Here is an 18,813-nt window from a genome sequence, read left to right as displayed (position 1 = left end):
ACAAAGACTTATATTTTTGATATTTATTTTATATCTTTAAATGCCATTTCACAAAGAAAAATCAACCAAAAAAATGAGTTCGCATGTCACCTCTGACACGCGTGTCACAGGTTCACCATCACTGGTCTAGAATCAAATCTGTCACGTCTTCCCAGGAGTCCCATCCTCTTCCTCTCCATCTCTGGCCAGTAGACACATTTCTCCCCTTCGTGGCCTGTCTACTACATCTCACTGAAATATGGAGAGAGGATGAATGGTAAAACCAGATCTGGGCACAAATGCCTGTTATGGCCCTGTCTAGCGGTGGGCCTTGGGGAAGCCCGGTCCTTCCGTAAGCCCTGAATCACACCTCTACGACAAAGACACCACCACCAACCTTGTATTACAGATGATCAGTCATCTAGGTGCCCAATCAGGACCTGGCACACGCACAGCGGGCACCCGGAAACAGGTCATTCCTGCCTCACAGCTGCTTTCGTGACTAAAGGTGAACACAGGTCGAAGGCCCAGAACTCTGGCTGGGCAGGCAGAGAGGCACTAAATAAAAGGCTGTCATGCCCTCTTCTCTCGGTTCCTCTCCTCTCCGGGCGGCGTCACTTCAGGCCTCATCTTTCTCACCGAGATTACCACCCCGGCATCCTAATCTGGTCTCCATGCTTGTAACCACATACCAACCCGTTACATCTGGTCTGAGGCACCAGCCGGATGAATCACATCACATGACTGTCCCCCCGACCACGTAACATGCGCGCTCCTCAGCAAGAACACAAGGTCCTTCCCAAACTTTCCAGCCTTGCCTCTTAGGGTCCCCCCGCCCCCCCATCCATATTCTCATGCCCACGCCCTACACAGTCCATCTGCTGCTTCCCAGCTGCTCCTCGCTCTCAGGCCGCCAAGCCTACCCAGAATGTTCTGGGGGCCTACTCATTCTTCAAGACGCAGCTCAAGCGTCATCTCTCACTTTCTTCACTTTAACCCTCTCACTTTCTTCAGTTCCAAAGGCCTCTCTGCCCCCTTCCCAGCACCTCACAAAACATATTCTCATGTTGCTCCCGCCCAACTGTGAAATCCTGGAAGGGAGGGAATAGGCCGTAGCATGTCAGTATGACTCCCAGCGCCACGGGGCGGTATCTATGCTCAAAACATGTGTGATGGTTTTTGTGCTATAACCTTCATACGGCTCTCATGACTCATGGCACTCTGGAAAACAGAAGTGTCACTGCCAACGTAGTGGAATCTCCGTATTTATGTGTATTTATAAAACCTAAAGAAAATTTCGAACACGCGGATATCTGTGAGTATGTTCTCATTTTCGGTAGATTTGTGGGGGTTTTTTAAAATTCTAGCAGAAGCAGTGTTACCACGGGCAAAATATTAAGCTGTCCTTCTTACAAAGGTATGCTTAAGCTTGGTTGAGTAGAACACAGCAGAATAAACGTACTGGCTAGGTGTGATTTTTCTTTTAAAAAATGAATTTAAAAAAAATCATCTCCTGTTTTCAAATGACTGCCACCTTTTCCAAAATGGGACACTGTGCAAACTGACCTCTACCAATCATCGCCAGGACTGACTTTATAGTCTATATAACCCATAACTGTTAGCTGCGAAACTGCTATACCTGTACTTGCTAAATAATATAGCAATCCCAAATATCAGTCTGAATAAAGCGTTTTGAACGCACTTGTTTAAAATCTAGCCCATCCACCCATTAGGCAACGGAAACAGATAAACTGTAGCATTTGGTATAAAAGAAAGAACACTACTTCAACTCTTTAAAAAAAACAAAAAGGGTACAACATGTGATTTTTGTTTCTTAAATCCCAAATATAACTCACTGTATTGAGTACCTCCTGTACTTTCCCGTATATTAAATAATTGCACACCAAGTTAAAAAAACAAAAGTCAAGGAAAACATGCCTGCCACCCACCCTCTTCCTGAGAAACGGACATAGTAAACACGTATAGAACACCTTGCAAAGGTCAGCGTGACGAGTCCCAAAGAAAGCTACTTTTTTTAATTAATTTAAAGAATGTGTTTGCGGATTTAGAGGATTTAGGGAGCAAGGAAGTGAGGAAGAGAGAATTGCGTAATTATTGGTTTTGGTAAAAAAAAGATAGGTTAGTGGCGTTCAAATCCTGCTCTGGGGACCACACACGTGCCTCAGTGGCCATGGACTCCCAACCCCCCACATTAACTAGAGAAGCTCCCCCTTTTGTTTTTTGTCTGTTTATGCACCAAACTTCTGAAAACATTATTTGAACAAAAGTGTCCGTGACTTTAAAAAAAAGTCTAAACATCACTAAGAAAGACTAACCAACATTCAATGGGTAATATGGACATTAACACCCAATAAAACAATAAACAGGCCCTAACCGGTTTGGCTCAGTGGATAGAGCTTCGGCCTGCGGACTCAAGGGTCCCAGGTTCGATTCCGGTCAGGGGCATGTACCTTGGTTGCGGGCACATCCCCAGTGGGGAGTGTGCAGGAGGCAGCTGATTTATGTTTCTCTCTCATCAATGTTTCTGACTCTCTATCCCTCTCCCTTCCTCTCCGTAAGAAACCAATAAAATATGTATATTTTTAAAAAAATAAAAAATTTAAAAAAAACAATAGAAGCATTCAATATGAAAAAAAATGGTTTTAGAAAGTGGTAAAACATTAAGAAGCAGGAAAGACTAATATCTGTAGTCGCTTTATCGTGATGCATAAATGTTTCTTTTGCTTCTGATCACGGACTTATTGGGTCTAGTATTTGTTTAGGGAGTAGGCACCGAGGTTAACCTTTTTCAACTTGGTTTTGGCAGAAAGACAATGGGTGGCTTTAGCAAGGAACTGGCTGCCAACCCAGACAAAACAGCTGTGGAAGGGAAAGATGGTCAAGATGAGAGGCGACAGTATGTTTGTTTAGGTGGGTGGGAGGGGGCCTGCAAAACAAACCTGGGGTAGGGAACAGACCTATCCTACTTTTACGGAGATTTACAGAAAAAAAGTAAGTCCTTTCCCAAGGACATTTCTGATTCTTCGCATCTATCTCCTCCCATGCCTCCCCTTCCAAACCCATTAATGGCATCAAAAATCAGAAATTAGCCCCAGTGGGTTTGGCTCAGTGGATAGAGCGTCAGCCTGCAGACTGAAGAGTCCCGGGTTCGATTCCGATCACGGGCACATGCCAGGGCTGCGGGCTCGATCCCCTGTAGGGGCATGGAAGAGGCAGCCAACCAGTGATTCTCTCTCATCATTGATGTTTCTCTCTCTCTCTCCCTCTCCCTTCCTCACTGAAATCAAACAAGTATTTTTTTTAAAAAATCTGAAATTAGTGTTTGTCTACAGTAATTTATGAAACGTCATTTCCTAAAGAGATCAGAGTATGACAAACACCCACCATATGCATTGTTTTCTCTGATGAAAAAGCTATAAATACAAAAGCCTCTTTGCCAATAACTTGTGCCATGATGCAAGGAGATGCCAGGATGGACCAGCTTCTTCCACCTTTTTCTCTCTCTTTCCTCAGTCCACAGTATGACAGGTTGGGGTGGTGACAGAGCAGAGAATAGCGGCTCAAAATAATCTAAGAAGAACCTAGTACATTTTTTGCCTTTTCAAAATGTTTGTGTAGCCAGTAACATGATGGGTGATTTTCCCATTTGCCAAATGCTCTATAATGCGGAAATTACAGAGAATGTAATTGAGTCGCTCCCCATGAAGACTCATTAATTTCAAAATATCAAGAGCAGAAGAAAAAAACATTAATTAGCGCTTGCATTTTGAAAGCAAACTGTATTACTACATACTGATAAAAACAATTCTTCCCATTTGGTTAAAAAAAAAAAACAAAAAACCAAACCCGATGACTAAACAACAATTTTAACTACTTTAAATTAGCAACGTTTAGCTCCTAATAGTAGTAAATACTCTTTTTGAGGTTTAGAAATTAAAATGCTAGTTTGTTCCAAACATGGGGAAGCCAGATATGATTGTCATACATATACTGCCTAAACTTTGATCCTTTAATTATTTTACTATGCAGTTAAGATATTAAGAACCACAATTCTAGTTTCTTTCCTTTGATAAAACTATGGCGACAGAAAAGCAATTCTACACCAGAAGGCTGATACAATATTGATGCCTATAAGGTAAGTACAGTGACTTCCGATCATCTACACACAAAACTGCACAAATGCAGGCTTTTTTATACTATTTTCTGGACTTAGAGACAAACCAGGAGAAGTTCCAGTCATTTATTTTCTCAAAATAGATAACATATGAGAGCTGTGTACAACTTATTTATAGAGATATTAATTTCCTCAAAGGAGATCTAAAATAAATCATCTATAGGCATTAATACGTGACTTCCAGCAAGATTCCAAAAATGTCTTCTTGCACCGAAATTCACACTGGAAATAAACTAACAAGTGGGCTAGAAGTTTCGATCCTTTTTACAATGAGGGAAGGAATAAGTCAAATTTAATGTGTCTGTATTAGGTTTCAAAATTCTCTACCTTCAACAAAATATCACATCTTAATCTGACTATCGAAGTCATTCCCTTAAAATACATAAAGGTGGTTCATAGAATATTTACGTCATATGGGTCACTATGAAATACACAGTGCAGGCAAGAGTAATCACATTCATGTTGTTTTATGTATAGCACTTGTTTGCTGATCATAAAAGCTATCTCCCCAAAGAGAACAAATACACTGGTGAATTTCGTTTTCTGTTCTTTAAACAAAAATAGAGCTCATCTCTGACACATATACAGTATTAAATCCTAGAGGGTTTGTGTGTGTGTGTGTGTGTGTGTGTGTGTGTGTGTGTGTGTGTTTCAGTTAATTATTTCTACATAGCTATCTAACCACCATGCAGTCAGGGGAGATGCAGTTCACAGCTAAAACCACCTGAGGGCACTCCTAAAACTGTGAAACAACTTTTAGAATCAAACGTTTAACGACCAGGATGCAGGAGACCTAGTCCTACTTGAGGTTCAAGGCCTCAGGAGTGGCTTAAAAAACATGCTTCGGAAACCACGTGTGCCTTCCTAAAATCTGAGATGAAGATTAACGTGCATGATGTTGATCTGCTGCATATTCTCTGGGCCTCCTGTCCTTGCAAGGAAAGTTGAGGTTCTACAGCAGGAGGAACAGAACTAGGTGGCTTCCATTAAAAAGCATTTAGAAATGACTAATGAACCAATCTCATAGGACTTTCCTTCCAGAACCCATATTCACATCAGCCAATAAAAAGTTCACAGTTCTGCAAAGAATAACAGAAATTCAAGAATAACTTCACATACACAGACGATTTAAAAGTTGGTCAGAAAAGGTCTGTTTTAACTGAGAGACGGCACTTCGGTTCAAGAAAACCAGCCAACCGCAGGCTCCTTACCTGTTTCCTGTGAATTCAACACTTCTAAGGCATGCATCATGGCACTTGCAAAGACATTGGCATCCTCTTTGCTGCCAAAGTTGAGACCATACACTTGTCTAGCGTCTCGCCATTGGTGGAAGGTCTGTGTAGCTTGATTGTACTTCAACCCTTTGGGAATGGCACAATTTATCACCACCTAAAAGACAGTAATTCTTTATAAAGTCAAGCTATAAAATGGCAAAATCGACAAAGTCAACAAATCCTGATTGAAAAGGTATCACTTCATGCATCCTTAGCCCTACCGCCACCGCCACTGCGCTCGCCAGCCACGAGCCAGGCTTCTGGCTGAGCGGCGCTCCCCCTGTGGGAGCACACTGACCACCAGGGGGCAGCTCCTGCGTTGAGCGTCTGCCCCCTGGTGGCCAGGGCGCATCATAGCAACCAGTGGTTCTGCCATGCGGTCGATTTGCATATTAGCCTTTTATTATATAGGATTTTCATTCTCCATATATGTTAACCCCCATAAAGCACTATTTTTAGTTTTATACAGTCAATGATCGACTAAGATCAACACTTAGGCTTTTTAGTCCTCTGCCCTCTTCAAGCTTCTGTTGGGACCATTTTTGATCTTGAAGAATGTCTTCCCAGTGAGATCTGGCGGGGAAGCCTCTCCATTTTTGTCTGCCAGAAAATATCTTTATTTCACCTTCATTTTTTTGAAGAATATTTGTATTAGGTACGGAATGTTACGTGGTCACTCACTTCCCTACAGTCATTTGAAGTTCACGGCCTCCCAGCTCTTGATTCTGCTGAGAAGTCAGCTGACAGTTTATTGTTGCTGCTTTAACGGTATCTGATTTTCAAGGACTGCTCGAGAGTTTCGCCTTGTATTTAGTTTACAGTGATTTTAACACAATGGGTTTCTATAGGGTTTTCTTGGTACTGATTTCATCCCTTTTGAAAATTCTTGTTTACTCTCTCTTCAGTTATTCTTCTGCCCCAGTCTCCCCTGTGATTACACATACTCTGCACACTTTTCTCACTGTATTCCCTTATGTCTCCCCTAAGTTGCTTTGTGTATTACCTATTTCTCTCTGATTATCTTAGCTTCAGTCTGATTTTTTTTTCTTACCTCTATTTCAGTTTACTAATTCTTTTTAGCTATTTCTAATTGGTTGTAAAAACAAAACAAAACAAAACCATCTCTGAGTTGTTAACAGCAGTTATTTGCTGTTTCGATTCTTTTTTAAAAAAAATCTTTATTGTTGAAAGTATTACATGTCCCCTTCGTTCCCCCTGGACCCCTTCTAACCCACCCCTGCACTCCTCCCCATCCGCCCCCCCCCCCCGGTCCCGGGCCTTAAATTTCCATTTTGTTCTTTTTTCAAGTATCCAGTTCTCTGCTGAAATTCTCAACCTGTCTTATATTTCCTTGAATGTATTAAGCATAGTTATTTTAAAGTCACTTCCTGATAGTTCCATTAACTGGATTCCCAGGGGTCTCTCCTACTGCTGTTTCTTTCCCCGTCTCCTCGTATGCCTGGGTATTCTGATTGAGTGCCAGACACTGCATATGGACAATTTTAAGGAAATGTTGATGCCTATGATGATGTTATACTTTTTTTTCCCCCAGGAAAAAATGTACATTGGCTTCTGGCAAACAGCTAGGGAAACTAACAGTCTTAAGTCACCTTAATCCAAAAGTAACTGAAATGATTGAGGCTGTGCTATGAGGGCCAGTCTACTTCTGAGTCAAACTTCTTCTTCTCAGCGTATGGGAGGGACTTCTGGGTCCCAAACCATGGCCCGAGAGACTACCCGCACACCCTCCCTCATTCGCAGGGCCTGACTTCCCAAGTTTGCTCTACCGGCCCCACGTAACAAAGGTACCCTGGAATGAGAGAAAGCCAATTTTTATCAGATATATGCATAGGTACACATCGTTATGTTACTTTAAATATTTTTATAAAATCTTCTTTTCTTTTATATACTGATCTTGTATCTTAATAATAGGGGCAACCTTGCTGAACAGTCGTATTAGTTGTAATATTTTATCTCTGTAGATATTGGGATTTTTTATGTAGAGAATTATATCGTCAGTGAATAAAATCAGCTCTACTACTTCCTTGACACTCCTTCTAGCTTCTATTTCTTCATCTTTATAGCACCAGGTTACCTCCTCGGCAATGCTAAATGAATGAAAGTGATGAAAGTTGAAATCCTCAACTTATTCCTGAGTTTAGTGGAAATCCTAAAACTGTATTGTCCCGTGAGATGTTTGCTGTATGTTTACGTTAGTCATCCTCATCAGCTTGAGAAAATTCATTTTTATGCCAAACGTGCTGAGAAATATGACCTTTGGGTTTTAATTTTATCACATGCTTTTCCTGAATCGCGTTTCTAATAGGTGTTCTCCCGGTATGTTACATTATTAGTTATTGAATGTTAAACTATCCTTACATTACTGCTGAATTTGGTCTGCTAACATCTTACTGAGGACTTTTTATAACACTTTAGGTAAATTATTAACTATTGATATATTTTATGATTGCAGGGCTATTAAATTTTTCTCCTTTTCTGCCAGTTTTGGTCAGTAATACTTTCCTACAAAATGGCCCACTTACTGGCATAAAGCTGTTCAAAATATCTTACAGTAACTTATTTTCGTAGTATATCTATAGCTACATCTCTTGTCCAATCCTAATATAACTTTTTTTTTCTGCTTGATTCTGCCAATTTTTCTATTCAGTAGGGCAGCTTTTGTGTTAACAAGTTCTATTTATTTTTAGTATTTCCTTCTGCTTCCTTCTTAAGCTCATTATGTCATTAAGAGTGGCCCATCTAAAGACAGCTTAGATGTCCCACAGGTTTCTATAGATAATCTCTTGTCACTCAGGTCTAAGCACTTTCTTTCTAAACATTTTCTAATTTTCATAACGCGTTCATATCAGTGTCATGAATTATTTAGAAGTGTATTTAAATTTCCAAACATTTTAAAAACACTCTGTCAAAAACTATAAAGTCACCGGATAGCTTACTTCTCTTAGGGATAAAAAAAAAATCTCAATGTTTTCATTTGGAAATTGCCTGATTTGTGCAGACAGACGTCTTTAGAATTATTTTTAAACTAGAAGCCCAGCGCGCAAAATCACGCAGCCCCGCCCACCCGTGCCGGTCTTTGGTCTTTACGGCGTTAGGGCCACGGGCCTTTTATAATAGAGATAGGCATTTCCTCTGTGGGCCAACATTGAGATACTTTTAGGGCTGTTCTTCAGGACGACCTATGCTTTCCCCATCGGGACTATTTTGACAACGGTTCCAAACCCCTGCTTTATTTTCGTGAAACAGTAAGTCCTTCTGTAACACAGGACGGCTTGAAGAACTGACTCCGACCCGTACCTGATGGTCCTGAATCTTCCTGCCCACCACTCTGAAGGTGTTGTTGCCGGTGTGGTGGTAGATGTGGACTCTGCTGAACCCAGTCGAGCCACCAGCTGGCACCCACTTCTTGTTGGCATCATCGTAAACCATCACAGCAGCTCTTGCCTGACAGATACTCTGTTCACTGTGAGGACAAGCAGAAGAGGAAAAAAGAAAAAAAGAAAAAAAAAAGCAAACATGAGACATTTAAAATATGCTCAGTTGCCCACACAGCCATATAAATCAGAGTCAGTCGACTCAGCAGTCACTCAACAATCAGGGATTTACTGGGTGCCAGAAACAACAGTGAACAAGACAAAAGCTTCCTGCCCTGGTGGGTACAGTCTGGTGGATTAGAAAGTAAAGGGTAATGAGGGACGTAAGGAGGGGATCAGGATCCACGAACACACAAGTAACACAAAAATGTTTTCTTCTAAATCTGAGTATCGACACGCTCATTAAACTGAACACAACTCTAAGTATAAATTACCCATTATGTGTTTAATCATATATCCTATATAATAAAAGGCTAATATGCAAATCGACCAAACAGCAGAATGACCGGTCGCTATGACACGCATTGACCACCAGGGGGTAGATGCTCAATGCAGGAGCTGTCCCCTGGTGGTCTGTGTGCTCCCACAGGGGGAGCGCTGCTCAACTAGAAGCCAGGCTCATGAGTTCCTAGCGCAGCAGGGGTCATGGGAGCCTCTCCCGCCTCCACGGCAGCGCTAAGGATGTCCAACTGTTGGCTTAGGCCCGCTCCCCATAGGACAAGTCTCATCAATTGGACATCCCCTGAGGGTTCCCGGACTTGTGAGAGGGTGCAGACCGGGCTGAGGGACCCCCACTCCGAGTGCATGAATTTCATGCACCGGGCCTCTAGTATGTTTATAGTATCAGTGATCTGTTTGTGAATCCCTCTGTACTGAAAACCCGTTGGTCATCAGGCTTGCTTCATGGTCTATATAACAAATTCTGAGTCGCTCTATCTGCCCCTTAAGATAGGGAGTTGTCCCTAACAATCAATGATGGCAATGTGAGTCACTCTGACGCCCCTTGGCCAGAACACCCTAGGTTTCAAATTTCTTCATTTAGAAAATGGAAAAGTAAAATGAGGTGCTTCCCAAGGATCCTTTAGATTTTACTTCTAACCATCACAGATAAATACGCAAACAGGACAATCCCAAAATAATGTCTTTAAATCTCAGCTTCATCTCAATGATCTGTTACCAAGTGAGACCGAGATACATGAATAAATAAAATGAGGGGAGATGATCTGAATTTCACATGAAGCACGAATTTCATCTTTCAAAATTCCTCTAATGCCACCCTGGGGGGAAATGGTTGATTAGAATTTTAGTTTAATTTGTTTTTGTTTTTTAAATCAAATATGGAAAGTGAACAACAGAAGAAAACAGGTACAGTAGCACCTCTATGCTTTCACCCAAGCACCCCACATACTACAGAAGACTTAGCTGATGTTTAAGCCGTAACTGATGCAGAGACCCCCAGGTAACTCACCCAACCCCATCTTTAACGAAACACTTTGCTCATTCAGCCCACTTTAGCCTCAAAGGCTTAAGAAAGTAAATCATGTGGGTTCCTCCCCAATGTCCTCAGGAGCAAAAAGTCACTTTCCCGACCTCTTCTCTCACCCCCAGGTCTGCCCCATCTCGCAACACTGTATGTGTGTGTTTTACTCAACTTGCCAGGCAATCTGATGACAGAGGATCATGGAGACCTAAGAGGCCGCAGCACTGAGCAATAACACTGCTTCAGAACAATGGGTTCCAATTGTTTATATTTTTCCACTGGCGAGATTTTACTAAAACTTGTAACAATATTTGCGCAGCACGAACACTGAAATAAATCCACTGATCATCTAAAACTGTATGCCTGAAAAATTTTAAACATAACTGTAATTGAGTTTTGATTTTAGAGAGAGGAAGGAAGAGGGGGGGAGAGAGATAAAAACATCAGTGATGAGAAAGAATCATTGATCAGCTGCCTCCTACATGCCCCCCACTTGGGATCAAGCCCATAACCTGGGCACATGACCTGAATCAAACTGGTTCATGGGCCTACGCTCAACCACTGAATCACACCGGCTGGGCTGCACTGAAATTTTGGGGGTAAAAAGTTCTGGGAATAAAAATAAGCCGATGACTAGAGCTTGAACTATTATTATTTTTTAAATATTTTTTTATTGATTTTTTTTTTACAGAGAGGAAGGGAGAGAGATAGAGAGTTAGAAACATCGATGAGAGAGAAACATCGATCAGCTGCCTCCTGCACACCCCCTACTGGAGATGTGCCCGCAACCAAGATACATGCCCTTGGCCGGAATCGAACCTGGGACCCTTGAGTCCGCAGGCCGACGCTCTATCCACTGAGGCGAGCTTGAATTTATTTTTTAAGCTGTGATTCAAGAGCACCTGTCAGCACAACAGTGGAAATCTGGTCCTCCCTCACAAGAGAAACACTTACGAGACAACATTTACATAACCCTATCGCAAGACGACATGAACCAAGGTAAAGCAAAGCGCGCAATCCAAGAAGCAAATCTGAAAATGAACAAAGTCACACTATTTCCCCGTTTTCAAAAACTACTACTTGGGGACATACAATATGATTCCCATGGTTCAAGAAATACGGCCTCCTCAAGACAGTCCCAGTGGGGTCACAGACATTAGGCCACACTGAACCCCTATTTTTTGTAAATTAGGTCGTTTCATGCTCAAAAAAAAAAAAAAAAGAAGACAAAAGGCTTTCCAAAAAATAAAGATAAAAAAACCCAAAAGCAGAATATCCCCACTTCTTCCTCTACCTTTCCTTCCCCCACTGCTCTACAGTGGGTACCTGGAGACATTCCAAGGATTGCAGCACACGGTTCATCGAACAGCTTTTAATTGGCGCTTATTATACAAACCACTTCATCAACCATCCCCTGTCTGGTCACTTCAACTTCCCTGGAAAAGCTACAACCACTGAAACAAAGACGTCTGCAAGTGAACATATCCAAGTGGCCAGCAAAAGGTCAAACATGCAAAAAAAAAAAAAGGTAGTTGATTCATTTTCTATTGAAAATGAACTGTCCAACATGAGAGGTTAAGGATACAAATCTAACTCTAAGCAAAGCCGAGGAGCAGCGGGAGGGAGGAGCCAGGGTTAACGAGAAGAAGAACTTAAGTTGCAGGTAAGAGCTGAGGGGCTCTGGGGAGAGGAGGAACAGCCACGAGAGGAGTGGAAGGTGCGAAGGGATGGATCCGGCCCAGATAGCTCTGCAGTCCTGGAGGGACATCTGGCACTCGGAGAACCCACATCAAAGCCGGGCCAGGAAGGGACCGGCCCGGCCCACGGGGGTTCTTAGAGACAGATTCAAATCAAGTCCTCCCATTCCTTTCCACAACATCTGAGGATCTTTCCTGGCTGGAGACAGACATTCTGTGGTATTAAAAAAAAAAAATCTCTGGTCTTTGTCCCGGTCCCTGGCACAGAGCTCCTAAAACCCTTGGCATCTCCTGAACAGGAAGAGAGCCTCTGGCATGCCAATGGGCTGACTTGCAGGCTTGAGGAAGGAAGCTGTTTTCAGAAATACTGAGCCATGATCAGAGGGTTGCAATTTTCAGTCCCACTCCCCTTCCCCCTTCACTCTGGGGAGGGTAGAAGGGTCAGAAATCTAGTTCACAATCATGCCTACGTAACGCAACCTCCATAAACACACCCAAACAAGCTTGCGTGGCGGTGCTGGGTGGGTGGCATGCCCAGGGTGGGCATGGAACCTCTGCACCCACCCCATCCTTTGCCCTATGCGTCTCTTCTATCTGGCTGTTCCGGAGTTGCATCTATATATATAAAAGCCTAAGCGACCGTTCGCCCGGTAGCTATGATGCGCACGGACCACCAGGGGGCAGATGCTCAATGCACAGACATGGAAACATGGAACAGACTGATGAATGTCAGAGGGAAGGGGGAAGGGCAGAAAGAGATCAACCAAAGATCTTATATGCATACTAGAGGCCCGGTGCATGGATTCATGCACCGGTGGGGTCCCTCAGCCAGGCCTGCGGGGATTGGGCTGAAACCGGCTCTCCAACATCCCCTGAAGAGTCCTGGATTGCAAGAGGGCACAGGCCAGGCTGAGGGACCCGAACTGGTGCACGAATCCGTGCACCAGGCCTCTAGTCCTTTATATTAAACCAGCAATAACAAGTAAAGTACTTTCCTAAGTTCTGGGAGTCCTTCTCGTGAATTATCAAAACTGACTCTATTCAGCAGGGCGTAAGTGGGTAAGCCTTCATACCCCCACTGGCAGCCAGTATCTGAAATGGGGACAGTCTTGTGGGACTGAGCCGTGAGCCTGTGGGGTCTGGGATAACTCCAGACAGTGTTGCAACTGAACTGAACAGCTGGACACCCAGCTGGTGTGGAAAACAGGAAAATGGGCTGTTCATGTGCGAAGAAAACCACTCCAGAGACCAACTCCTATTACAGGTGGGCACCAAATAGGCCAGTGAGGCACCCTTCTTGGATCTCACGGATTCACAAATCTCCGATACAGATCGGATGAATCCATATAGAAGGTTGACAATACCGTATTTTGGCCTACTTGCCAGATAGGAAATTGGGGACTGGGGAGGGATCCCCATAACCCAATAAATGGAGGTATTTTAGAACTTAAAATATCTCAAAATAAAGGCAACATACTGTATTATAGTAATATACTGTAAATGTCATAACTAGCTTTCTATACAATTCTCCATATTTTTTAAAAATATATTTTTATTGATTTCAGAGAGGAAGGGAGAGGGAGAGATAGAAACATCAATGATGAGAGAGAATCATCGAATGGCTGCCTCCTGCATGCCCCCTACTGGGGACCGAGCCTGCGACTCAGGCCTGTGCCCGTGACTGGAATCGAACCCAGGACCCTTCAGTCTGCAGGCCGATACTCTATCCACTGAGCCAAACCAGCTAGGGCTACCATTCTCCATATTGTCTGGGGTTTGCTTTTTCCTTTCTCATTTCTCTCTCATCCGGTAAAATACTTAAGAGTTTGCTTTAAAGTATGACTAGCCTTAGTCACAACAGAACTGCCTGTACATTAGTGGATATACAAACAATAGCGAATGACAGGGACAGCTCAGAGGGTCTTCTGACAGGCGTTAGGGTCGCCGAAGGAAGAACACACGAGGCCAAAGGGGGTATAGAATGATGAATTCATTAGGTCACCTGGAAAACCAGATGGGCTGAGCCCCAAAACGGTGCCAGCCCCCAAAGACGGGGAGCCGGAGGTTTTTAAAGGACTCTAGGCCGGCTTTCTCTGCGCAGGTCCGGGTTCTGGGACACTCGGAGGGGAGAGCTCGTGGTCTTAGCAAGTAGAACGTGGTCTAAGCAAGTGGCATGTCCATTGCGAAGTGGCCTCAAGCTCGGTTCCCAGGAGAGTGGGTATCGATTCAATTACTTGATCAGACCAAATGAGAGGATTTCCAGCTTTCTCCAGGTGGATTTTTAGCTAAAGAAGTGAACAAGAGGACTTCCGAAAAGCTGAGATTGCACACCTATGTGCAGATTTTCAGGGACACGTAACAGGAAGGGAGGCAAGATTTAAGAACCACAGCTACTGCCCTAACCGGTTTGGCTCAGTGGATAGAGCATCGGCCTGCGGACTCAAGGGTCCCAGGTTCGATCCCGGTCAGGGGCATGTACCTGGGTTGCGGGCATATCCCCAGTGGGAGATGTGCAGGAGGCAGCTGATCGATGTTTCTCTCTCATCGATGTTTCTAACTCTCTATCTCTCTCCCTTCCTCTCTGTAAAAAATCAATAAAATATATTTTTAAAAAAATTTTTTTTTAAAAAAAGAAGCCCAGCAAAAAAGATAAACATTTCATATTCATTATATGACTATTCTCTCATTATAGCAAGCCTCAAAATGAGCACCTACTCAAAGCCTTCAGCATCCTGAGTCAGTAAGGGAACTACTGTCAAAGATTAAACCAGTAAATTATAGCTTGTGAAGAGCAGGCGTTTACATTCGTTATAAACAAAAATTTCATTCTATGATCAAATGCACTAGGTATATAGAGCCAATACAGTTTTTCTTCCTGGTGTTAACTTGGGTATTTTAAAATAAAAATCTGGCATCAGAAGGCTGGAGAGAGCTGATTGTTTAAAAATATAAAGACCGTTAACACGGCATCACAATTCTGTGCCTTCGTCAAGTAACTCGTTCCTGAATATATAGTCAAATTTCCTGAACAGGTATAGAGAGGACGGTTGCCAAATTCTCTTCTCCCAGGTACTCGTGAATGAAAAGTGTCCTGGTTTTCAAGCTCCTTAAGGATGTCTTGGCTATTCTGGTCTATGCTATTTATTGAGGCTTCCTTTCAAAGCCGTCACTCACTCATTAATCGCTACTTGTCAAAGCAGCATGACAATGACAGTGCCCAGCCCACAGCAGACACTCTTTAAGTACCTGTTCAGTACCTGATTCCATCGAATGCAATCCTACTTATCGAGACCTGGGTCCAATACCATTTCTCTGTGAAGTATTTCTGCGGTCCCCAAAGCCAGAATGAATCCCCCTTCCTCCCACAGTCCTCATTCCTCTTCCCACCAGGGAGGCTCTCTGAGGAGGTCCTACCTGAGCCATAGGAGGGAGAAGTTACATTCACCGGGAAGCCAATCGAAGGCTTTAAGCCAGTGGTTCTCAACCTTCCTAAGGCTGCGACCCTTCGATACAGTTCCTCATGTTGTGGTGACCCCCAATTTCATGGTTACAAACTGAACATCATGAAAGCATAGTGATGAATCACAAAAACAATACGTAATTACATATGTGTTTTCCGATGGTCTTAGGCGACCCCTGTGAAAGGGTCTTTCGACCCCCAAAGGGGTCGCGACCCACAGGTTGAGAACCGCTGCTTTAAGCAGAACGGGAGGTACCTTTTTAAAAGATGACTCTAGCTACGGCAGACAGAGGAGGGGTTCAGGAAAGTGGCATGGAAATCAAGAACAGAAGCATGAAGACCAGTGTGAGGTGCACATATAGAGACACTGGAGCCTGACGAGAAACATGGGAGGGAAGCACATGGGAGTGTATGTCGCAAGCATATCGGGCCCTGGCTGGTTTGGCTCAGTGGATAGAGCATCGGCCTGCGGACTGAAGGGTCCCGGGTTCAATTCTGGTCAAGGGCACATGCCCGGGTTGTGGGCTTGATCCCCAGTAGGGGGTGCGCAGGAGGCAGCCGATCCATGATTCTCTATCATTGATGTTTCTCTCTCTCCCCCTCTCCCTTCCTCTCTGAAATCAATAAAAACATATTTTTACAAAAGAAAGTGTATCGGACAGGATTCGCTAGTACACAGACGAGAGGGGAGAGGAAAAAGGGGGGGACAACTGAGGCAGGAGGAAATTTTGGATGTCACCTTGCATTTTACGGATACTCCCAAAGCATGTGACATGCTGAAAAGCGTACCCCTGCTGAAAGCCACAGGCCCGCGTCATCTATTTTCACACACGTCTTAGCACATCCTCACCACCTTTGAAGAAGCAGAGTGCCATTCATCCTCAAACCCTCCGTTTCCGTTATGTCAAGGTCTGTGCAATAACCCCTCCTATACTATACCAACCACTTAAGGGAGTTCACTCTGAAAAAGAGAATTAGCTCCTTGGCTGTTACGACGCTGAGTCATTCTCAGAGCTAACATGTCAGTTGCTCAGAAGATAAAATATTAAGGCAGAAATTACACACACAAAAAAAGGGGAATTTTTAAAAAGTAGGATTTCCATCTCACGCTCCGATGTCGAATGTTTTTGGTCAAGCCTGCGATTTCATCACACCTCAAGCATTAAAGAGGGGTAAACAGAATGTTCGATTTTAATTCCACAAATATTGCTCCCACCTATATGCCACAGCTGCCAGAGTACGGGAACACTGAATTGGGGCCATCTCATTGATACAAGATGACGCGGTCAGATCGGAATGAACATGCATTTTCCTCAAACAGGAACGCCAGCAATACACACCAGGCCCTATATCAGTGACGGCGAACCTTTTGAGCTCGGCGTGCCAGCATTTTGAAAAACCCTAACTTCACTCTGGTGCCGTGTCACATATAGAAATGTTTTGATCTTTGCAACCCTAGTAAAACGAAGGCTTATCTTTTTGATATTTATTTTATATATTTAAAATGCCATTTAACCAAGAAAAACCAACCAAAAAAATGAGTTCGCGTGTCCCCTCTGACACGCGTGTCCTCGGTTCGCCATCACTGCCCTATATTGTGTTAAGCACCAAGAGTCGCAAATCGAGTGCTTTTTCTCTCAGATCACTACTCAGGACTTGTCACCCTGCGAACCTCGGGCTCAAGTCCAGAGCCCTCCCGTCCCATCCCCCCTCCCCGGTCTGTCCATCCTACTCCTGCAGCCCCAACCCACGAGTTCCCTTTGCTCACGCTGCTCAAAAGCTTTAACCTGGGCCCGTAGTTTCTCAGCTGCATGATTTCCACAGTCTCGTAACTGGCATTGCGGATGCAATTTTACTCCCAACCCCGATGCATGTTTTCTAAATCAAATCTAATCGTGTCGCCCTTCCGGCTAGCACACCCCAAAGACTCATTTCGGGGTACCCTCTGGCTGCGTGGCATGGCACTCCAGGTCCGCCGTGGTGTGGCCTGTCTTTTGACATTGATTCTTTCTCTCGGACACTGATAGCATGAAAAGCGCGCCTCACGCCATGCCACCATCCTCCTGCTGGGGGCACACGCGTGCCAAACGGTTCCAAACGCCAACGCAGCAGAAATGCCACGCCTGTCCACAGCTCTGAACGTGCCCCCTCCCTCGACCTGAACTCACCGCACATTCCCTCTTCCCAAATACAGTACCTTCCGCCTTCAATGCCAGCTGTCCTCCCAAATGCAGGCCCGAGTGTCACACCCTCCTGCAAGCTTACAAGCTCTTCCTCTCTCCGGCCCCAAACAGGGGAGGGGGGAGTCCCATTCTATGTCATCACGATACACTATGCGTACAATCTCTCCACCATCAGGTGGTAAGCCCGAAAAGGATGAGTATTGTCTTTTTCATTTCTCATGTAAAATAATAAAAATCTGCCGCCGGTCAGAGTCCTCAAACACGCCAGCGAAAGCTCCTGTTTCTGACTTCTAATGCCCAAATGGACAATCTATCAAACCCTCTCTCTTCTGTCTATAAAACACGCCATTTAGCCCTGAAAACATGCAGCGCTGGGAAGCCATGTGGTCACCCTGCCCCTTCTAAGGGCTGTGTCCTTAGCTGTGCGTGTGGCCACATGTATGCATCCAGACTGTACCTGTAATTACGCAATTTAAATATTCTATAAGTTATACCAGGTGAGCATACAGAACTTCTATGGAAGGAAGTGAAACGTTCCGGCACGTTTCTACAAAGGCGGGCCTCTAGAAAACTGAGAGACACATATAAGAGGGGGAGATCATACAAGTCCGGCGGAACGCTAAATCCAGAGCGCTTTCCGCGGGTCTAAGTTCTCTCTCCGCTTTAAAGAAACCAAAGCTGAATCTCTGGAGATAAAAGATGGGCGTGACTTTAGGGAAGACAAAAATAATGTGGATTTCGCATCCCCGAGGCCAGTGGTCAGCAAACCTCGGCTCGCGAGCCACAGGCGGCTCTTTGGCCCCTTGAGTGTGGCTCTTCCTAAGCCTTAGGAGTACCCTCATTAAGTTAATAACAATGTACCTACCTATATAGTTTAAGTTTAAAAAATTTGGCTCTCAAAAGAAATTTCAATTGTTGTACTGTTGGTATTTGGCTCTCTTGACTAATGAGTTTGCCGACCACTGCCCTAGGCTAACATGAAAAGCTTTAGAATGAACACGTATGTTATAAAGTTGGCTAACATAGGTGAAGGTATATGTCATTTCTAAGGGCACCAAACTTTATCTCGTTCAATTAACCAACCACTATGACCAGGACAGGTCACAGTAGATATACCAGGGCTTCTACTATAGGGTACATTTATGATAAT

General features: G+C 43.9%; 1 protein-coding gene across 5 annotated transcripts in view; it reads right to left on the bottom strand.

The window, feature by feature from the left end:
- ENAH (ENAH actin regulator) overlaps positions 1-18,813 on the bottom strand; it is a 107,537-nt gene that overhangs the window by 44,967 nt on the left and 43,757 nt on the right. For all 5 annotated transcript variants that reach the window (XM_059677281.1, XM_059677280.1, XM_059677283.1 and 2 more), the window contains 2 exons: positions 8,767-8,932; positions 5,386-5,563 (listed from right to left, as the gene is read on the bottom strand). In XM_059677281.1, the coding sequence (XP_059533264.1) occupies positions 5,386-5,563; positions 8,767-8,932 (344 nt within the window). The remainder of the gene's footprint in view (positions 1-5,385; positions 5,564-8,766; positions 8,933-18,813) is intronic.

The sequence above is a fragment of the Myotis daubentonii genome, chromosome 20 (genome assembly GCF_963259705.1).
Source record: "Myotis daubentonii chromosome 20, mMyoDau2.1, whole genome shotgun sequence".
Classification (NCBI taxonomy): Eukaryota; Metazoa; Chordata; class Mammalia; order Chiroptera; family Vespertilionidae; genus Myotis; species Myotis daubentonii.
The sequence above is the reverse complement of the archived record's forward strand: the minus strand, read 5'-3'. Positions and strand labels throughout refer to the sequence as shown.